The sequence below is a fragment of the Rattus norvegicus genome, chromosome 10, assembly GCF_021556685.1.
Source record: "Rattus norvegicus strain SHRSP/BbbUtx chromosome 10, alternate assembly SHRSP_T2T, whole genome shotgun sequence".
Taxonomy (NCBI): Eukaryota; Metazoa; Chordata; class Mammalia; order Rodentia; family Muridae; genus Rattus; species Rattus norvegicus.
This window is the reverse complement of record NC_141543.1, coordinates 10,941,813-10,964,818: the sequence shown is the minus strand read 5'-3', so window position 1 is coordinate 10,964,818 and position 23,006 is coordinate 10,941,813. Positions and strand designations below refer to the sequence as shown.

General features: G+C 48.6%; 1 protein-coding gene across 19 annotated transcripts in view; it reads left to right on the top strand.

Moving 5' to 3' along the window:
- The window catches only part of Clec16a (C-type lectin domain containing 16A), a 195,747-nt gene that overhangs the window by 134,244 nt on the left and 38,497 nt on the right, over window positions 1-23,006 (top strand). For all 19 annotated transcript variants that reach the window (NM_001398551.1, XM_087570106.1, XM_087570110.1 and 16 more), the window contains 3 exons: window positions 7,878-8,029; window positions 10,819-11,023; window positions 13,213-13,377. In NM_001398551.1, coding sequence (NP_001385480.1) covers window positions 7,878-8,029; window positions 10,819-11,023; window positions 13,213-13,377 — 522 coding nt within the window. The remainder of the gene's footprint in view (window positions 1-7,877; window positions 8,030-10,818; window positions 11,024-13,212; window positions 13,378-23,006) is intronic.

The window sequence follows — 23,006 nt, the reverse complement described above, 5'->3', positions numbered from 1 at the left end:
TCTGTCTGCCTTTTTCATTGTGGAGTGGATTTTTCTGTGCTACGCAATACCAGCTCCCTCTTACTGAGGCAGATCCCCAAAGTGTTGGACAAAAGATCCACGGTGCTACCCCCCCCCCCGCCCCAGAGGCGGTCTTGGAACCCCAGATGCCTGCACACAAGAATCAGGGAACCCCTACCTCAGTCCCTCCTGACCTCTCACTAATGATGTGTTCCTAAACTGCATCCAAGTTCCTACAACTTGGAGATGCACACTGTATTGCTACTCTGAACCCATCTTGGCCTGCAACTCAGGGTATCAGATTGCAGAATTCCAGAGTGTCCTGGAATCCCACTAGCCTAGAAATCCTGCTGAAAAGGACTTCCTCAATTCTAAATGTAGCAAGAGCCACCAATGCCAAGAATTAAATTATCTACTGGCATCCATATTTTATTAGGAAAGGATCATTTAAATACAGCTAAAGTCAATCAGCCCCATTTACCATTTACTACTCAGTAACAAGCTACAGCCTGTCAGAGGAGCTGTGGAAGAAGGCAGCAACCCAGGAGCCGGAAAGAGCAGTGGGTTGAGAAGTCCAGGTCTCCAGTGGGAGTACTGGTAGACGTGATTGTCCCTCCATCCCATCTCCAAATGCCTTTTCAATCACTGCCTCAGTTCATGGTCTCCTGGAGGGGCACCAGAGAGTGCAGCAAGCAAGGGCCTGCATCCTTGGAGAACATGGAGACTTTCAGAACAAAGGTCGTGGGGTTGGTTAAGATGTGCCTGGGGATGGGTGCAGAAAAGACCAAGAGTCTCTATAGGCTTTGTGCCTATACAGTCGCTGCCCTCAGACACACCAGAAGAGGGCACCGCATCCCATTACAGATGGTTGTGAGCCCCCATGTTAGTGCTGGGAATTGAACTCAGGACCTCTGGAAGAGTGCCAGTGAGCCATCTCCCCACTGGCTGAACTCTTAAATGAGGATGGTCCTCCTGCCAAAATGCTAAGATTCTAAGTGTACACCACTGCACCAAGTTTGATGCAGTGCTGGAGATTGAACTAGGACTTCCTACATGCTAGGCAAGCAGTCTTTCAATGGACCCACATCTCCAGGCCCTTAAGTCTGTTTTTCTTGGTGAGAAACCTAAGACTCAGTAGGAAGCAACTTGCCAGGAGTCTGTGTTCCTGGACAGTGGTGAGGTTTAAACCCAGTCTTTATGGAGCTGGACCCCAGTCTCTTTCTAGTAGGTCAAGTGGCCCCGGTTCTGTACTTCCTATGATGGCTCCTATGCTTTCCCCCCTTCCTACTTGCCGTATCTTAAACTTCTATTGGGAAATAGCCGTGCTTTTCCTGCATCCTGCTTAAAACCATAAGACCTGGGCATCTGCTCAGTGGAAGAGTGTTTGTTTACCTAGTATGTGTGAGACCCTGGGTTTGATCACTTCTTTTAGAATTTTAAGTAGGACTAGATATAGCACAAAATTAAAATAAATCACTTCCAGTTCTCTTGTTGAGTAATGAATCTTCTTGTAGCTTAATAGTTTAACACAATGACTGTCATTAATTCTGTCCATAGCTATTTAGTCTGCCCAGGGTATAATGGGAACTGCTTACCTCTAGTCTACATGGCATCAACTAGATGTCTTGAGGTGGCATTAGCGGGTCAAATGAGGGGCAGGGATGGCTGACAGTGGGTCTGAACCTTGACGGAGAGCCTGCCAGAGCATTCTGATGGCCTTATACCAGTAACTTGATAGCATCCTTTTTACTGGCGCCTCTGCTGGCACTCAGGTTTGAGGAAGAAAAAGTAGATTTTGATAGGAGAATCAAGTCACATTGTAAGAAGAGCGGGCAAGGTGACCGTTTTGGGGAATATAGCCCATGGGGAAAATCTGTGTCAGGCTCCGTTAGTCCATTCTAGCACACTAGGAAGAATGTGTCAGGCTGACACCAGTGTTTCCCTTGGTTTGGGCTTTCTTGTTTTCGTAGCACTGAGGATGGAAACTAAGGCCGAGGGGTGCTAGGCAGGAGCTCCACAACTGAGCCACATCCCCACAGACGGGCAGAGTTTGAGTTAAAACTCCTGACTTTCTCTATTTCCTCTTGATAAAGAGCAAGCTTGGCAGAGAGCGTGATAGGGCATACCCGTAACCCCAGCGCCTAAGATGCTGAGGCAGGAGGAATTAGAGTTCAAGGTCAGTCAGAGCTATAAAATGCTGTCTCAAAAATCAAAAACAGGCACCCGGGGAGATGGCTCATCAAGTGACGTGCTCTCTCTGCAAGTCTGAGATCTGTGTGCGGGTCCCCAGCAGTCACATCAAATGCAGGGCCTGTAGCTCAGTGCTGGGGTGCTGTGCGGGGACGGGAGGGTCAGAGAGACCTCCTCTCATGAAAAGGTGGAAGGTAACTGAGGAAGACATTTAGCATCAACCTGTGACCTACATATACACACGGGTGCACACATGTACACATACACAATACACGTGAGGACTCCTCAGCCACAGTCTCCTTCCTTTCTCCTTCTCTCCTTTCTCTTCCTGCCTTTCTTATTCCCTCATCTTTCTTCCTTTCTTTTCTTTTTCTCCCTTTCTTCCTTTCTTTTGACAGTATGGTTACCTAGCCCAGGCTGACTCTGAACTCTCAACTCTCCCGCTGCACCCCAACCTCCATCAGTGTGTGGATTGCAGGCACCAGCCAGAAGCCAGTCAGTCACTTTTTAGTCTGTGGTAAACGCTGTTTCCCACTAGACAGTTAAACGCTGCGTGTAAGCTAAGTCATCCCCCCAGTGGCTCTTCCCCGTGCCAGTGTGATCTCGAGATTTTCACACTGAGTAAAAAGGAGCCTCTTTTACTTGAACATCTGGGTCCTCACAAACCTAGAGGTGGCCCTTGGCATCCCTGGGCACAGCTCTTGGCCCACGCAGCTGATTGTTTTTCTTGGGAACATAGCAATTTCTGGGTCATAGGATGTGAAACTTTCGGTTTTAATGACGAATGCTAATTTGCCCTTCAAAGCGGTCTTGCTCATTTGCTCTCCTCCCAGCAGCCTCTGAGAATGCCAGCGTCTGTGCGTCCTCAGCAACATCTGATACTATCAGACTCTCTTCCTACTGCCAGCCCAAGGGTGAAGATGGTATCTTGTTTTGCATTTGTTCTGACTCCCGGTGAGGGTGGGCACCCTCCTCCCATCTCCTCACCTGTGGCCCTCGCTGCTGTTACATGGTTTGTCTTGTCCACTTAGATCACATGGGTAATCTTGTATATTGTTTTCTGTAGTAGCTTCGTGGTTGACTTTTTGTTGTTGTTGTTGTTGTTGTTGTTGTTGTTGTTGTTGTTGTTGTTGTTTAGTGGTGTGACCCCAGCCCTTTATCACACACACAAAGTCACCCAGCATAACTTGGCCTTGCGGTCCTCCTGCTTTAGCTTCCCAAGGGGCTGGGGACACAGGTACAAGCATGCTGCCATGCGTAGCTACTTCAGTGTTTTGTACTTATATTGTTTACAGTTATCGGTGTGTGTGTGTGTGTGTGTGTGTGTGTGTGTGTGTGTGTGTGTGTGTGTGGTCATACATATGTCACAGCATGTGAGGGGAGGTCAAAGGGCAATGTATAGAATGATTCTCTTCTTCCACTATGTCAGTGCTAGGGGTTGAATTCAGGCCATCAGCACCTTTACCCCTGAGCCACCTCACCAATGTGAGGGAGGTCTAGGTCCAACCCTTCTGTAGTACAGTCAGAGAAGGGTCCAGGGCAGTGAGACAGATAGGTACTGAGATCTGAAACAGGGCATGCCGAAGTGACTGGAAGACTTTGAGTTAGCTGCACTGGGCACTCTAGAGAGCCACACAGGGAAGCTCCTGAGGCTGCCATACCATAGAGCAGGGAGGGCTACCTGCCACTGAATCCCTCCTACACACCTATCCATCACAACACCTCTACACACTGGTGCCCTGTCTTCTGACTCCCAGAAGAGTCCAAACCCACTCTCTTAAAAGATTCAGACTCTGGGCAAACTAAGGTTCCACTCCTCAGCTCTCCAGGCTCCTCCCAAATCTGAGACCTCCACATGGGAATGCTCATAGTCCACACTTAGGGCAGCCTAGCTGGACAAGGCTTTCAAAAGTGACACCTGAGAGAGAGACCCATGTGCAAACCAATCCAAGTCACTGCTTGCTTTCCTCCCATCATTAGGTCTCTAGACAACACTTCCTCCCTCCCTCCTTCCCTCCCTCTCTCTCTCCCTCCCTCCTTCTTTCCCTTCCTTCCTTCCTCACCTGCACAGTGCACCCTATCTCTTATGAACCCCTACTGTCTTCCTGGGACTCTGATGTCTCAGTGACATCTCTGAGAGCTGCTCCACTTTGGGATTTGTCCTTCCTTTTGTCTTGTTGTTCTTTGTTGTGACAGTGGTAGTTCCTTTTCCCTGAAGCCCCTAAGATAGCTCAGCTCTATGGGGCAGTCGGGCCCCACCATCCCCAAAAAGCCCCAAGTCACCATCCTTTGTGATAGCTCTGACCTTTGGACCGGTTCTTCCATGAGTGCAAGGGTAGAAAAAGATGCAGGGTCCTGAAGGTGGAGGAAGGAGAAAGGAGAAGGGGGAGGGAAGAAGAGGGCAGAGTTTGGGGTCTGTGGTGGTGTTTGCTTGCTTGCTAGCTTACTTGCTTGTTTCTTTGTTTGGGGTTTTGAATGTTGTGATTTGGTTGGGGGATTGTTTGGTATTGCTTTGTTTTGTTTGGCTTTTTGAGACAGGGTTTCTCTGTGTATCCCTAGCTGTCCTGGAACTCACTTTGTAGACCAGACTGGCCTTGAACCCATAGATCCACCTGCCCCTGCCCCTGCCCCTGCCCCTGCCCCTGCCCCTGCCCCTGCCCCTGCCCCTGCCCCTGCCCCTGCCCTGGCCTCCCAAGTGCCAGAATTAAAGGCATGCTCCACAGTGCCTGGCCTTGTTCACAGTTTTAAAAGTAGAAAATTCTCACTGAGGAAATACTTTAAATATTGAATAAAGGAAATAAACTCCACCTCTTGATAATTAAAACGAGAAATTCCATGCAATATGGAATTAAAAATCCAAGATCTTGGGGAAAGTGGTAAAGTGTCTGCCCTGAAAACATTAGGACAAGTGTTCAATTCCCTGGGTGTGGGTGGCATATACACAAGGCCTGAGGAGGCAGATGGATCCCTGGAACTTGCTGGCCAGACAGACAGACAGCTATACTTCTGAGCTTCAGATTCCAATGAGAGACTCTGACTACAGAAACAAGGTGGGTATCTCTTAAAGAATGATACCCAAGCCGTCCACATGCACAGAGAGAGAGAGAGACAGAGAGACAGAGAGACAGAGACAGACAGAGACATACCACCAAAAAATAAATAAAATAAAATCAGGGTCAAATATAAGCCAGACCTGGAGGCTCAGGCCTTGACCCCAGCACTTGGGAGGCAGGAAGGTCACCTTGAGTTGGAGGACAGGCTAGGGTACACAGTGAGTTTGAGGGTGGCCTAGCATATAGCAAGACTCTATCTAAAAGTTACATATCCTTGACCAGAAAGCTGGGATGAAAATAGAGACTCTTGCCATAAGTAACAAGTCTAGGCAGTCGCATCCGTTTGGGCTGACGGCTGCTTGAGGGACTGTGACTATCCTGGGTGCCTTATTCCACAGAGGAGATGGAAGCATAAAACCTGTTTAAAACAAACAAACAAAGCAGGGCTGGAGAGATGGCTCAGTGGTTAAGAGCACTGACTGCTCTTCCAGAGGACCTGAGTTCAAGTCCCAGCAACCACATGGTGGCTCACAACCATCTGTAGTGGGATCCATTGCCCCCTTCTGGTGTGTCTGAAGACAGCTACAGTGTACTTATATATAATAAATAAATAAATCTTAAAAAAAAACAAACAAAAAACAAAAAAACCAGGGAGAATATTCTGGAAACATTCACACAGAAGCTACATTTTCAGGCAACATATACCTCAAAGAACCCACAGAAACTTTATCCTATGGTGGCCTAAAGAGAGAGAAGGGGGAGACCCCCTCTTGTCCTCAGGCCAGTTGGAAAGTGGCAAAGGTGTGTATGAGGTTTGGTGCCCTTTAGACAATACCCAGTCCAAGTTTGTTGCCATTTGTGTTTGAAGCTAGAATGGATCCCCTTTGTTACTTTCCCTGGATGAATAACCTGTAATTCTCTCACATCTCAAAATCATGAAACCAAATGCCCTACCCTCTTTTTTATTTAAAATTGTAATGTTTCCCACTGCCATAGCTTGTAAATAGTTTTGGTCCCCACCCAAGGGGTGGTAATCAAACCCAAACCTGGATAGAACCTCATAGGCAAACTCTGCTGTGGAACTACAGCCTTACCTGACCTCACGTGAGCATAGTTTATGTGCATGTGTCCTAACAGGAGTCAAAGCTACCGCCTTGTGCTTGCCAGGCAAGTGCTCTACCACTGAGCTCCAGACTCAATGTGACTTTTACCTTAGGTTCGTGTTGTTGCTGCTGCAGCTGCTTTTCAAAAGCACGTGGTAAATGCTTTCTCCTTTGAAAGCCGTGAATGCTTTCTCATTTGAAAGCACTTTCAAGCACTACTGTAGTACATGCAACGAAAACATGCTCAGGCATGGTAGCCCATGCCTTTAACCTCAGCTTTCGGGAGGCAAAGGCTGATGGATCTCATGGGTTTGGGGCCAGCCTAGTCTACAAAGCAAATTCCAGGGTAGTGATTGCTAAATAGTTTCTCAAAAATAAACAGGGGTCTGGCAAAATGGCTGAGTGAGTAAAAGCACTTGCAGCCAAGCCCTGAGGACCTGTGATCAATTCTCAGAATCCACACAGTGGAAGGAAAGAACTAACTCCTTCAGGTCATCCTCTGGACTTAACTAACACCATGGTGAGGTGAGTGTATGTGCACACACATAGCTAAATAAATATAAGAAACACAATGATTTTTAAGTGAAATGCTCCCATTGATTTTAGTCTTCCCTTCCAGCCCACCCCCCCCCACTTCATTCCTATTCCCTCCTCACAGACAGCCATTGTTCAGAGCTTAGTTCAGTCTAGTGTTTTTTATAGATTTATAATTTTACATCTGATGGGAAAAGTCAGAGTCAAATGTTTCCCGCATTTTGGGACGTTTGTGGGTTTTCTTGGTTTGGCTGTCTATTGAAAACATAAATGAAGGAAGGTTTCCCTGGCGGAACCCAGACTGGACTGCAGGTGTGACTGATGGCTCGTGTGGTCAGCTGACTTCGGAGTCATGGGGTGGGTGCCAAGTAAAGCAGGTTTGGGTGTAAATGTCATCAGGAGAAGGGACCTGGGATGTGCTCAGGAGCCCTGTGTGTACTGTTTTCATACTGAGTACCGTCCCAGCAGCTGTTGTTTTCTGTACCCAATATCCTGAGATAAGGGATCTTCTCATCCTGCAGGTAGAGAGCCATGACTCAGAGGGCTCAGTGCTGGGCCCTGAGTTGCCAGGCACTGAATTGAGGACTTGTGGTGCTGTTATAGGGAACGGGGATCTTGTTTTCCGGTCTTCACATGAGCAAAAACCATCATCATATCTGTAAACTACCGTTGGTCCAGAATAAACACTGAAATGCTCTGGGATTAGCTTCTGGGTGGTGGCAGCGGGTCTGGTGTCAGGAATAGAGCCCCAGCTTCATGCACCCCAGCTGCTTTTACCCCGACTCGGTTGTTAGCTATCGTAGCATATGTACAGCATCTAATGGTTTGTGTGCTTTGTATCAGTCCCAAAGCAATCATACTGCTGTGAGTGAGGCCCAAGGAGGTAAAGAAACTCGCCTTGCAGAAGTGGCTGAAGAGGCATCCAAACCCAGTTCTGTATGTGAAGGGAGCTGGACAGCTGAGCCAGGCCTTATTCTGCTCTCTGCTCTCTCCCTAGATAACAGTGACTTGATTGCATGCACAGTCATCACCAAGGATGGCGGTATGGTCCAGAGGTTCCTGGCTGTGGACATTTACCAGATGAGCCTGGTGGAGCCTGACGTGTCCAGACTCGGCTGGGGAGTGGTTAAGTTTGCTGGCCTTCTGCAGGTGAGAGTTTAAGAACCCCAGTCCCTTCTCACTCTGCACACATGCCAAAATGACAGCTTTATATTCACTGTAACGGCACAAGAAGTGTGTGCACAAAGCCCGAGCACTGCACAGACAGCAGCCAAGTAACTTTCACCAAAACCATAATCTTAACACCTCTCCTCCCCTACAGGAGAAAACCCACTGTCAGTCTGGTCCTACCAGATCTGCTTCACTGCCAAGTGCAACTACTATGTGTACTCTTTTGTTTTGTAATTGTGTATTCATGGACATGGCAGTCAAACTCAGTGGGGAAGGACCACGTGGTTGTACGTGCCTATGATCTCAGTATTCAGGCACTCGAATCAGGATGACATCCACAAATTCAAAGACAGACAAGTCTATTTAATAGACTCCAGACCAGTCAGGTAGGTTCATGTAGCAAGACCTGGTCTCAAAATAAAAGGGGGTTGGGAATGAGGACAGCGTGCTGGGGTTGTAGCTTAGTTGATATGGAGTGCGTACCCAGCATGCAATGGGCCCTTGATTTCTTTCCCAGAAGCACATGTGACTGGGTATAATCATACATGCCTATAACCCTAGAAGTTAGGAGGTAGAGGCAAGATGATCAGACATTTAAGGGAAGCCATGGCTACCTAAGGAGTCAGAGGCTAGCCTGAGCCTCAAAAAAACAAAACAGATCAGGTCCTAGTACTGTGGAGGCAGAGATGAGCAGGTCCCTGTGAGTCTAAGGCAGATGTGGTCCCAGGCCAGCCAAGGTTACATAGTGACACATCTCAAAACAAACAAAACTTCACCAAGAAATATGTCTGCCGTAAACTTCTTTTTACACTTTAGTCCCTAAACAGCTATTTATATAGCTTATATATGGTACGAAGTCTTACCCATCATCTAGAGTGGATTCAGAGTCTACAGGAAGATATAGTATGTTATATGCAGATACTGTGTGTGTGTGTATATATATATATATTAAGGGACTTGAGCATCTACAGATTTTGGTTCCCAGTTTGGTAGGGAGTGCCCAAGGGATGTGTTTGAGGGTATACGTGTTTGAGGGTGTGTATAGATTCTTATAGGGTCACATGGCCATGTTGTAGCCTCTCTTGGAGTGTGTCAAGCAGCTTTAGCACATGCATGCCTGCTGGGGGTTCTTTTAACTGCTGCGTGGCTGTAGCAGGGCATGCTCAGACAAAGCCCTCTTGACAATCCCCACTTTTCAAGCTGCTGCTGCAGCCTGGTGTTCCACTTCCTCATGCCCCGGGGCATGCCTCATTTCCCTAGGCCGATACCCAAGAAGTTGGAATTGGCTATTTTAAGAATTCATAGCTTCTGCCAGCTTCCTCTAGCACCGATGCTACCACAGGAGTTCATGAGCACTTCTTCCTTGGACCTCTGAAGCACAACAGGCTCTCCAGCACCACATATCAGGTGGGGCTCTGTCTCACAGTTTCCTAACTGTGATGGGTGACTAGCGTCTAACTGCAGAGGCAGTGAAACAAAGATCCCAGAGTGAAGAGCAGACTCTACTCCCTATCCCTACTGTGCCCTGTCCCTGAATTCCCAAGAACCTGTCTCAGCCTGGGGCTCTCCTCCTCCACTTCCAGGAAGTCCATTTCCATGCTGCACTGTCTGGTTCCCAGAAGACCTCGCTGAGGCTGATTTCACTCCTCACCATAGCAGTGCCAACCAAATTGTTGCCTGCTCTTCATGGGGAGCCCCTGTACATGAGGCCATGCTCCTGTCTCCTCTCCTTCCCAGACTCCTCTCTTTCCAGACCCTCTTGTCTCTCAGTGAAGCTGTAGGAGGATCTTTTTTCCCCTAAAAGGGACTCCAGCATGAAACATGCCCAGTAGATGACCTGTGCATCTTATTATCAAGGTACACCAATTTCTTTCGAGCATAAGGTCAGGAAAGTGTTTTTCTCTCTCAGAGGCTTCATGTGTGTCCTGTCAAACAATGGAAACCACACGCCCCGCCCCACCTCCTCTTTTGGTTCTCTTCCAGTGACTACTATTGGTCAGACTGTCACTGTGCACCAACTCCCTGCTTTAAATTCAAATGGCTCATCTTACCTGCTGCTGCCCTGTAATGCAGCCATTCTTTCCAAAGGGAGAGCCAAGTATGGGGCCCTCCAAGCACAGCAGCCCCCTTCCTTCTGAGCCTTTTTCATTGGTTCCCGCCTCCTCTCGGATGGCTGGCCTTTGAGTCCATCTTCTGTCTGGTACGCTTTTATCTCATGTGCCCTTGAACCTTTGTGGGCCCAGACTTGCCACAGGCTTCCTGGGAACCAGTCCTTACACACTTACCCCTTGTCAGTGTCTGTTCCTTTCACACATAGCTTGCCTGAAGTCTCTGTCAAACAGTCCTGGTGGCCTTTTCTCAGGGACCGTCCTCAAGGAAGTACCAAAGGACACCAACAATGCCCCCTTTTGAAGAGAAACAAGGAGGGTGTGTTTAACATGATACCGAGCGATAACAAGGCCTCTGGCTTTCCAGACAGAAGGACTACCTGAGTGTTCCTGTTGTGACAATGGTGGCCTTGCAGAGGCTGGTGTACCTCTCCTGGTTCAGCATCTCAAGTCCTCATGGAAAGGGGTCAGCCACAGCCCAGCAGCCCTGACTCCTCACCCGTCAGGCCTGGACTGGCCTGCATCCCCCTTAAGTCTCTGAGAGTTAGCCTCCTTCAGAACAAACGCAGGTTAAAGTGTTGCTGTCTTCCTACATGAGCCCCTCGACCTATCAAACCCTGGGCCTGACGCACGTTTCGCCTTTGCCTTCTCACTGTGCAGGACATGCAGGTGACAGGAGTGGAGGATGACAGCCGCGCCCTGAACATCACCATCCACAAGCCTGCCTCCAGCCCGCACTCTAAGCCCTTCCCTATCCTGCAGGCCACCTTTGTGTTCTCTGACCACATCCGCTGCATTATTGCCAAGCAGCGCCTAGCCAAGGGCCGCATCCAGGCCAGGCGCATGAAGATGCAGAGGATAGCCGGTGAGTGACCTCAGGAGCAGGGACTCACCGCTACAGGGCTGTCACCAGGTCACGTTGACCCAGAAAAGTCCCAAGGCTCCTTCCTGTAGATGGGGACACGAGTGGGTCAGGGTTCAACATGCTTCAACAAATGGGACTTTCTCTGCTTCCCAGGTGCTTGAAATGGAGAAAGTTTCCAGGGTTGCATGGAAGAGAAGGGGCCCTCTGTAATTGGAAAGAGACTAGAAACAGGCAGGCAGGCAGTGGGAGACAGCTGGAACCCCTTCAAGATGTAACCCCTAAGGGTCCAGTCACAAAGTACTCTGACTGCCCTCTGCCATCTGAGGTATGCAGACAGCTCTGAGAGCAGTTGGGCCTTAACTTCCCAATGTACAGGGGAAATTTTTAGTCACACAGAGAACAAGGCTGCAGAGCTTCCTACTCGGATTTTTTGGTTTGTTTGTTTCAGTTCTAGGGATGAAGCCTCACACAAGCTAGCCAAGGGCTGCCTCTGGGCTGCCCCAGCCTAGCAGAATTTTCCTCAACCTCTCTCTATTCCCTTATTATCTCTTGGTGAGCAGCCAGCACCCAACACTAAATTCCGGGGTCATTCACAACTCACAGGGATGGTGGGGTTTGCATTGCCCAGGCTTTCTTGGTAAAAGTCCTGAAATTAGGTTGTTTCCTCAAGTCATGAAATGGAAGTCAAGGCATCATCCTGGGGCAGGGTAAGGCAGAGTCTCTTTAAGACTCCCAGGTTAGAGCTGTTGGTAGAATGGTTGCCTAGCATGTACAAAGTCTTGGGTTTGATCTTCAATGCTGTCATACCAGTTATAGTGACATGTGCCTATAATGCTAGCACTTGGGAGATAGAGGCAAAAGACTTATAAGTTTAAGGGCATCGCCTACTAAGTAGTAAGTTCAATATCAGCCTGGGCTACGTGAGATCCTATCTCACAAAAGATGCAGATGAATGAGCGAATGAAGAACGAACAATCAATAAATAAAATCATTAGTGCCTTCAGCTCAGGCCCAAACAGTTCCTCTATTGTGGCTGCCAAGGAGATGTCTAGCCCACTGTAAAGAGGGCCATTCTCTCAAGGAACAAAGGAAGAATAAGCTTCACTTCTGGATCCATAGTTACTTGCTCTGTGTGCCACCGTGGTATGCACCAGAGTTGTTCGCCTTCTTGTCTCTCTGTTAGCTGAGGCCCGGCCTGCAGAGTCATTACAGGGGTGTGTTGTAATGTGTGAAGTCACTTGAACCATTCAAGCCCTTCCCTTCAAGATTTATTTCCAGACTTTTCCCCTGTAATGGGAAGCAGTTTCTCACTGCTGGCATGAAGGCCAGATATTTCACTTGAAAATTGAGGATTGCCCTGTAAAGTGGCTGCTAGCATGAACGCCTCGGATATTTCTTAAATTGATTTTGAAAAGCCACTTTGAACTAATATATCACAAGAGTTATTTAAGGGAAGGTGACAGCTATGGCATGTAAACACACACTCATAAATACAAACATATGCTTCCTTGTACACATATTCTTATAAGCATCTATAGCAAGATTCAACTGCCCAGATATTCAAAAGTCGGAACTGGGGCTGGGGCAGCGGCTCAGTCAGTAAAATGCTTTTTCTCTGAGATTACTCCCTATAAGAATTTGATCATATTAAATGTTAGTCATCTAGAGATGACTAACAGTAGACAGGATATGTATGTGTCATGTACAGATAGAATGCTATTCTTTATAAAGGACTTAATTACAGATTTTGGTGTCTTTGGTAAGGAGTCCTGCAGATACTGACAGATCGCTCATTTGTATGTTTTGTCTGTCTGTCTGTCCATGTATGCCTGTGCACAAACTTTGGGGACAGAATTGGCCTCACTGCTCTAGGACCTGAAAGTACAAGCCAAGCCTTTGGGAAGGGTCTGTAGATTTCAGGTACAAATTGGCCGAGCACTTGTTCTAGCCAAAGAGCCAGACTTAGAACCCTGCCTTCTTGGCCTGACTCCCCTACTCATATTTGTGTTTTGAACTTCTTTAGGGACTCTGGCATCCTGCCAGTCTCACACCTCACGCTGTCTGTTTGGCTTTCCCAAGGGACATTACTGTCCAGGCGGGTATCCCTCTAGCCTGTTGCCCAAGTAGTATCAAACCTCCTGTCCCCATTACGTGGACTAAGAACAAACTATGGTGATGTTTGCTCACAGCCCTTCTGGACCTCCCAATCCAGCCGACAACGGAAGTCCTGGGATTTGGACTCTGCTCCACCTCCTCCCAGCACCTGCCCTTCCGTTTCTATGAGCAGTGCCGCCGAGGCAGCAGTGACCCCACAGTGCAACGCTCTGTGTTTGCGTCGGTAGACAAGGTGCCAGGTAAGCCAGACCTCCTGCTAAGGGCTCAGGCTGCTTTTCTGCTGAGCCTGCTGGAGGCTTTTCTCTCCTGGCTTCATAGACCATATGAAGCACACACCCAACACACCCAGCACGCAGTCTTGGCTTTCCCTTCTTTGTTCTGTCACTTGGGTTTGGTTTTCCAGACATCTCCTAGGTTTGTGAAGAAACTTCTCAGAATCAAGATTAAAATGTTTCTTGGAAATTTCTTGGAAGTACTTGACTAATTAGTGATGAGAGTTGAGGGAGAGGGATTTCTTCCTTCATTTAAGATGACCAGGAGATAGTGATGTGGTTCCTGGTCCCTGACAAGGAAGATGTGAGGAAGTCCCAGTGCCCACAGACCTCCTGCTTCTTCCCTGTGGGAGCAGCTCCTCCCACTTCTGCAGCACCACATCCAGCCCTCCTGCCCTTCCCCCAAAAGGGTGGTTCAGTAGGAAGTTCAAGGGTTGAGAGAGCTGCTTCTTAGGAAGAGCAGCTTCCTTCCTGCTCTAAAGAGATCTAAGTACAGCCGTACGTAGAAGATCCCACGGTTGGGGCGGGGTAAATGCATCTCTTTCCCTGGTTATAAAACCTAGAGAACTGGCCCGGCTCTCTGCTCTTAGCACTTCCACATTCAGGGCTCGAACTCAACCTAAAATTGTTATGAGGTTGGGGATTTAGCTCAGTGGTAGAGCGCTTGCCTAGCAAGCGCAAGGCCCTGGGTTCGGTCCTCAGCTCCAGAAAAAAAAAAAAAAACTATTATGAAATATTCTCAAAACTGATGTTGGGCCAACAAAAAGCCATGTCAGCCTGCCTAAATCCAACATCTTGTCTACCTCTGATTTACTCTGCTTGCACCCATGATTTGATTTTTTTTTATTTCATGTATACTATAAATATATAATTTTCTAATCCAACAAGATTTGATAGAATGTAAAGAACTCCCTTTTGCTCCAGAATGTGACCAGTCTCTTGTCCTTCTAGAAATGTTTGCTTATATGTATGTGTATATATATATGTTTATATATGTCTTTGCATATATCACATGAAGAGTTCTATGCCATGTACATACGTGATTCTACATGTGATTCTCATCCCACTCTTGATACTTAACCTATCACAGATAGATACTTAACATAACATCAACATCATAGCTGTCTGTGAATATTAACTGTTTTTTAAAAAGGGAATATGGCTTTACATTTTTGAGATCTTACTGCTTGGCACACAGTCAGGCCTGCCTGGTACTTCTGCACTAGTCTGCTTAAAGGGTAGCCTTCCCTCGACCTGTGAGCTCACCGGTCACCGTGGAGAGAAGAATACAGAGAGAAGGGGTGTCTTACTGCTCTCGGGCTCCAGTGTATACCTGGAGAACCAGTGCTGGGCCAGAGTCCTGCCCTGCCTCAGCCTTCACACTGGCTGCTTTATCTAGTAGGTCTTGGTGCTCACCTCACCTCCCAGGGATGGCCCAACCCCAGTGTGTGGGCTCCAGAGACTTTTTGTTATCCTGCTGCCAGGGCCACACCCTTCCGTTATCATATCCATAGGATTCAGTTCCTTTTCAATTTGTGTGCTTGAGTCTGGCTCCTTTGCCCCGTGGAGAATGTCACTATGTGGAACTGTTCTGTTCACCAGTCTGGTTCAGTGCCAGCAGTGGCTTCATTCAGTGTTTGTCAAGTGAAGCCTGCACTTGGTTCTGTCTGAACACCAAGAAGACAAGGATATCCTGTCTAGGACCCTGGTGTCTGAGCGTCAGTTTGCCTAGGGAGCACCAGAGTCCCAGGACCCAGCCCCAGATCTTCAGCAGCACCACCTCCTAACTTCAGTTGCCAAACTAACAGGTGTCTCCCAGGCAGGAGTACCCTGGCCATAGATAGTTACAGAACATGCCCCCCAAACCCCACTGTGGGCATCAGCTGTCCAGAAACCAGAATAAGAGCCAGGCAGAGGCCATTAGCCTCCACTCTTCAGTATTCACAGCTGCCTTCTGGGGCCTGGGTTCCATGTGTTACCCTTATCACCTTCTGAAGTGCCAGGCTGTTGACTATGGGGATTCTCACCAATTCAGGCAGGTATAGGTAACTCTCAGAGCTCCCTTGATTGGGACACTTCTTTCCTTCTGTCTGCATCCCAGGGGATGCACAGGCAAGTGTGACTGAATTGGATTATATTTGATGGACGTGTGCCTCACTCTTCTTGGAGGAAATAGTAGAATGGGATGTAAGCCAGGCTAAGGGGCTAGCGACTAGCCACTTGGAAGTGGCTGGTGTTTTGTTTCTTTGGGTTTGTCTGTTTGGCTAAGAAGTTAGGAATTCTGTGACTTCTGCTCTGCATCGATGGCTCCTACCACCCCATGGGCAGCTTTCTGGGGCAGAGCTTGGGCCGCCTGGCCAGAGAGGGAACAGCAGAGGTAGCCAGTAAGAGGCAGCAGTTACTCGAGGAGTGCCCCAGCCCCTCATGGTAGTAGCCCCTTCCAGACTGTGCCATAGCCAGCAGGGGTGCACAGCAGCCCTTGAACTGGTATCTGCATTAACTCCCAGTGAAGAGCCCAGAGCAGAACCTCTTCCCAACAGAACTTTCTCCTTAAGCCTGGGTTATGTTCTTTCCATAGATACATTACATCTTGCTAATTCATCCCCACCCTGCCCCCAGCCCCCTACTCCACCCCCACCCCACACTGTTGTAACTTCAAAGCATATGCCTAGCAGTGGCCAAGCGGTCATTTAATGTTTTGAGAATTGCCAGGCCATTTTCCCTCGGTCTTTTCAACCCTTACTTTTGCCTGAAATTGCGGCTTATTTTCCCATTTGCACCATGGCCCTGCGTTGGAATCAAACGTACTTGGAAGGGACTGTTTCTCTAGGCCGTGCTCAGGTCTGCCTGTCCCCCAGTTGGTTATGCATAGCTCAGAGTGCCAGCAGTCACACAGTCCTCGGCGTTCCTTGATTCCTACCCTAGCTTCCTACCAGGGTGAGCAGATGTATGCTTTGGGGCAGGCATTTAAATCTCGGAAGAGGGGTCAGTGAGATAGCTCAGTTGGTGACTACATAAGTGGTGAGGGCATGGGGCTGTATAGACCCTTGAGGCTCCCTGCCTGGGTAGCCTGGTCTATTCAGTAAGATTGATGCCAGGGAGCTCCTGTCTCAAAAGAAAAAACCATGATGGATGGTGTCTGAGGAACAAAACTCGACATTGTTCCCTGGCCTCCACAGACATGCACACAGGAGCATACACTTGCATACACATCCTCAGAACCTGTGGAGGCTGCTGGCCCAGGTGCTACCAAGGCAGACAACCCAGCCTTAGCTGTTGCCTGGCCCAGAACACTCAATAGACAGTTCTCTGGAAGAACGCGCCGTTCCAGGGCACCAATGGCAGCTGAGTAGCCCAGGAAGAATGTAAGGGAACAGGCTGGAAGGTGCCAATGCTGAGGCCTGGCACTGAGCTCCAGAGGAGAGAAGCTAACGAGCAGTGATTAACAGGTGGGCATTAGCCCTGACTTTCAGCCTGGGGACAATATTCGAGTGCTAATGTCCTTTTGGGGATGGGGGTTGTTTTTCTTGTTTCTGATTATAAAACAAAGCCAGCTCTCTTCTTCCAGCTTCCCAAGACAAAATACTCTTTCTAGAGTCACAGAGGAAGGAGGCCTGCGACCTCTTGGCCTCTCCAGCTGCACCTCAGCTCCTGTGCAGACCGGTCTGTGATTCCTACCCTGCTTTTTATAGTAGCTTCTTAAAAAGCAAAGTTCACTGAGCTGCTGAGCAACTGACAAATTATTTCTCTGATATTCCCAATATTTCTGTTTCCCTCTCTGCATGTGTACAAATACCCTGCCCAAGGTCACATGACCTAAGCACCACAGAGGCTAAAGCAAGTTCCTTCTAATCTCAGTGACACACTGGAAATGAGCCACCCCAGCCTGCTTTTAGAAATGAAGGCCTGGCTGCTGCTACCTGAGGCTCCCTGCGCCCAGGCAAGCCCACGCCGCCAGGGTGTAGTACATGCTGGTAATCCCAGCACACCAGACACTTGGGCATAAGGATTGAGAAGTCAAGACCAGCCTGGAGCTACATGGAAACAAAGAATTGCAGAAATCCTGTCTATTTCTAGAAGTATGAGCTATGTTGGGGAAAATTGACTGTATCAGGCATTTTCTATAGGTTAATTCTCACTTCCAGACAGCTCTCAAGCTGAGTCCCTGCCCTACTCCACACATTGAAAATTGATCCAGACTGAGATCTCACAGCTCACAGGAAACAGACTAAGCCTGTCTTCAGTTTGCTTCAAGACTGCCTTTGGTGAAGACTGCACCAGCTCGCATGGTTTTGCTACCGGTCTCAGCATGACAGAGGTTAGAGGATAAACTGTTTTTAGAGAGCAGCCTCACGGGTGGTTGTGGCCTAGATAGGGTATACCTGTTCCCATAATCTGCACCTTTCCCTTGTAAGTCTTTGTGCTTTGAGACCTGTCTCCAAAGGATCAAGTGTCTAAACAATGACACTGTTCAGAAAAATGCTCTCCCAGACCACTTCTAGAGCAGACTAGAGGGCAAGCCTGCTTGCACAATAGTTCTTGGTCTGCAGTGAGAAAGAACAGAAATGATGCTGGAATCGACTTCAGCAAACCAGCAGCAGTTGAGTTCTGACATTCATCTCTAAGAGGCTGACCTTCAAGAGCTAGGCTGGGAGCCAGGAAGATGCTCAGTAGAGGAGAGCACTTTCTCTGTGAGCAGGAGGACCTGAGCCCAGACCTCAAGCCAGGCTTGGCTGTGTGTATCAACAGCCCAGCATTATGGGCAGACACACAAGTGAATCCCAAGAGTTCCTTAGCCAGTCCCCCTGTCAAAATGATGAGCTTCTACTTTAGTGAGAAATCCCTTCTCAAAGTAATAAGACAAAGTGATAGGAGGAACAAGTGTCCTGCCCTTGCCTCTATATTTACATGGCATCTATCACACACAGAGGAGATCAAGTCAAAGTGGGTGTGACTACCACCAAGAAGTCAGCTGCTGGTTCCTGCTTGCCAGGCCTCTTTTCAAGGTGCTAGGGCAGCCATAAACAGAAAGTTTCAGAGACTTTACTCCTGGGAGCCCAGGAAGGAGCTACCTTATCAACGCAGGACCTGCAAGGTCCCCCCACATGGAACATGGCCCCCTAAGTGTCTGAGCAGACACAGGAGCAGTTGATCTATATAGGGCCCTATAAAGACAGAGCCCAGCCACCCAGCAGAGTAGCCCCAGGCCTATGCCTTTCCTCAGAGATAGAGGGAGGAAGAGAGGAGCTGAGTTCTCAAGAATTGAATGTTGCTACATTGCTCAAGGGCTTGACCTACTGCACAGCTCTGGGATGACTGTCCTGGAACTCTCTCCAATTGAACCCATGCAGTCGGTATGGGAAGAGACCAAAGCCCTGTACCCTCACATCTGATCTTGGCTCTGCCTGGGAATGTTTAGGAAGTAAGCCTGTCTCTGACAGGGCAGACCAGACAGGCTCATGGCAGCACTGTGGCACAGCAGTGGCTCTGCTACTCCTGTGTATGGCCCAGGAGCCAGAGGACGACTGGGTTCTAGTCCAACCTCCTGGTTCACCATACACTTGCTACATAGCCTTAGGGGTGTTGGTTGCTTAACACTGCTGAGCTGTCACTTCGAAACAGGTAGTAAGGAAATTTGTGTATGTGTGTCCCCATAATTGAAAACATAAAAACATAGTGGCACATGGCTTTAGTCTCAGCAGGGGGAAATGGACCCCTGAGTTCCAGGCCAACTAGAGGTACCAAGTAAGTAAAAGACAAAACCAGGAGAGGCAGATGGCACCTGCCTCGGTAGGTTCTCGTGTGTATACCATCCATCTACCTGCCCAAAACACATCGATTCCATCAACCCAGACCTGCTCCTGTGGCCTCTTCATCTGCTCATGAGACAACTCAATGAGCAAAGTGCTTGACGCACAAAAGCACCCAAGTGTGATTCCCAGGAGGTTCAACTGTAGGGCGTAACCTAGTGGGTGGAATTCTATACCCTGAAGAGGTCTTCATAAGAGCCCATGGCTTGTAGAGGAGGCCAGGCCAGGGCCAGAGAGAAGCAGGGAGTCACTATCTAAGGCCACTCACAAGCTCCAGAAATAATTAAAGTCTGCCAGTGGGAAATTCGAAGTGGGGAAGAGGGACACTGTGCTCAAGGTCACCCACCTGCTGGGTGGCCATCCTGGGATTTGAACTGGGGCTGTCTGCTTCCCACACCCACAAAGCACTGTGACTTCAGTTCTGAGGACGTCAGGTGGCAGAACAGCAAGGAGCCATTGTGCTCCAGGTCCCCTGAGCTATCTGTGCTGCATTCCACCCCACTCCACTCCTAGTGAACCAAGAGCAGAAGAGGACATGGCTTGTGTGGAGACAGGGCTACATCTGAAAGAAAAGACTTGTGTGTTCACTTATGAGGTGGGGAGTGTTCTATGACTCTGATAAACACCAAACCAAAAAACAGCGTGGGTATGAAATGGTTTATTTCATCTTGAGTCCATCACTGGGGGAAGCCAAGTCATGGTCCTGGAGTGGAAGTGAAGCAGAGACCATGGAGGACGCCTGCTTACTGCCTTGCTTTCGTTCACTTTTCCTAGACCTGGGGATGGTACCAACCACAGTGCTCCCCGCCCCCATGTCAATTAGCAATCAAGAAAAGGACCGAAGGCCAATCTGATAGAAGCAATTCCCTAATTGAGGTTCCCTCTTCCCGGTTTGTCAAGTTGACAGCCAAGATAAGCCATCACTTGAGTAGTACAGGCAGTGGTAACGATGTGAGGTCAGAGGTCAGCCTTGAATGCCATTCCTCTGGAAGCATCCACCTTGTTGTTTTGAGAAAGAATCTCTCACTAGGACTTAACTTGCTAATTAGGCCAGGTCAGTGGCCAATAAGCTTCAAGGATCTGCCATCCTCCCAGACTCTGGGATCAACAGTGTCTGCTGCCACACCCAGTTTTTTAAAATGTCGGTTCTGGGGATTAGACTCAGATTCTTTGCTAATCAAGCTATCTTATCCCTAAGAAAATGATTAATTCTCTTTCTTTTGATGTTCACTTTTTGTTTCTGAGTCATCTTATCAATTGCTGGTTATCATTAGCAGATAATTGATAACAAAGACAAAGAAATAAAAGTGTTTGCAGCAGTAGACTGGTGGCGCCCTTGCTTTTACATGTGAGTAGATGAAAGTCCACCAGGATTCAATATTTTGCCTCAGATGTTCTCTGACTAGCTTACGGTTGCCTTCTGAAACAGGAGAAAGCACTTTACAATTTCCCAAGAATTAGCCACTGGTCCCACCTTTGCGATCTGAGAGACTGAATCGCTGAGTAAGTAGGATTGCCGAGGCTCAGACAGCTGGGAGGAAAGTTAGGTGATTCACAGGAACTCATTAAGAAGAAAAGAGAAAAAGCAGACAGATGTGGCAATACAGTGCCAAAGGTCAGGCGTGGGGGGAGGGGAGAGAGACCTTGACTCTGATGTCCCTTTCTGTCTTAGCCTGCCATGGGGAGGAGACTAGCAGGTTTAAAAGGAATGTTTTAAATTCTAAAGAAGACCTGTGGTGAATTCACTTACTGTCTGGGTCTGGGAAGGGAAGAGCCAAGCCTCTAGGCCAATGCTGAGCTGGGCCTAAAGACGCAGGTGCCCAGATCAGATCAGGGAGGATCAGATCAGGGAGGCATCCCTGGGGAGCAGGAGGGGGTGTTGCTCTGCCAGGGCCTCATCAGGCACAGGATGGTGCCTGCCAGGAAAGAGCGAAAAAAAGACTGGTTGAGAGCTAGGTAGGGTCAGATGGCAAGGACTTCGGGGGCCTGCTGAAGGATCAGGGCACCCTGGCCTCAGCCTTGATTTGGCTACAGCTGGGAAAGGCTTGGAGGAGGACAGGTAAAGAAGAGCATGCACTTGGGCCCCATTGGTGCTTGTTCACACCTGCACATAAAAGCCTGTGCACACCCTAGTGATGCAGAAAAGCCTCTGGTGGGAGCCTTTCCTGGGTGGGTGTGTGTTCCTTCGTCCTGCAGCTTCCCTGTGCTACCCATGCACTTACACTCTAGGATGACTTTGATTTTTAAAAAAACAGCTACTTGATAACCATGGTTAGCTTTGGGCTCACAGAACTCCCATATATTGCGTTTTAAAAGAAATTTAAGTGCCCTCTGTTCTCACCAACCATATAGCATAGAGGTTTTCTTTCTATCAGTCCATAAGAGCTCCCTCATTCATCCAGACATTCACAGCCCACCACCAATGCCCTTTGGTAGGTCCAGAGCTGTGGCCAGCCTTTTGCTTTTTAACAGATAATGGGCATCTCTGAAGACTCCTGCACAAAGCTTTCCCTAGGCAGTGACGCTGAAGTGGACCCAGGAATAGCTGGGCCGTACACCCAGCGAGATTGAGAGTCCAGTGAAGTCTGTGGTTAAGGCTAGCGAGAAGCCACAACAGCGACCTGAATAAAACGACAGAGAGCCTCTGTTCCTGCTTCTCTGAGTATGTGTGCCGTGTGCAGTTAGCCAGCCAGCTCGAGCTTGCTGAGGCCAGAATCTGACTCGAGTGCTTCTTTCTTGTGGGATTGCTCCATCTGGGCCTTCGGGAGCTTCGATGCCTGTAAAGGCCCCAGAGACTGGCCTGTCTACAGTTGGGCTTGTCCATCCAGGAGACTTGAAATTTCTTTGATCCTTCCGCCAAGATTTGTAGCTTCTTGGGCTTTTTCTCTTCTGGACTGTGATGGAACCCAGAACCTAACGTGACGCTCCGCACTGAACCACAGCCCTCACCCCAGTCTAAAGTCTTTCACTCTGAGGCAAGGTTTTGAGGAATTGGCCAGGCTGCTCTTAAACTTGCAGTTCTCTTGCCTCAGCCTTCCAAGTCTCTGGGAGTTCAGGTGAGCTTCACCTTGCTGAGCGTCCCTGGGTCTCTTTCCTCTGCTGCCAGCATCTTACTGAAATACAACCGCTTCCATTTGTATAAATGTGCTTTTCTTCAAATAACACACGGGATGCCTGTGTGTGTGTGTGTGTGTGTGTGTGTGTGTGTGTGTGTGTAAGTTTTGTTTGTTTGGGTTTGTTTTGTTATATAGAGGTAGGGATTGAATCCAGCCTCTTGTGTGTCACAGACAGCTATCCACTCTACCACTGACTTATATCCCCAGCCACCAGGGTTTTCTTTAACAACTCAGACCCTCAATGGATTGATAGTATTATCCAAGTATGACAAGAAGAGCTGTTTCACAGCTTTTCTTCACACTTAAAATGCCTTCTTCAGCTCAGAGTGAGAAACACCCCCAAATGCATCAGTCTCTGTGAGCCCTGCTGGAGCCCAGGCCCCATACAGCCGCCTGTTGAGGGTTCCACCTCAGGAGTAACGAGATAAAAGTGCAGCCTGCATGGTGGTGCACATCTGCAAGACTAGCCGTCGGAGGTGGACAAGTGTGTGCTGGACACTAGGCTACCTGTACAAAATAAGGAGGGAGGCCGAGGCGTGGGGGGATGGGCTGAAGAAAGGAGAAAGCCAGCTCAGGTCCAGCATTCCTCTTTCTTTGCTCCCTGACTGTGAATCCTTACACTCTTGCCATCATGGTTTGCAGGCCATGGTGGACTGGAAACTGAGCCAGA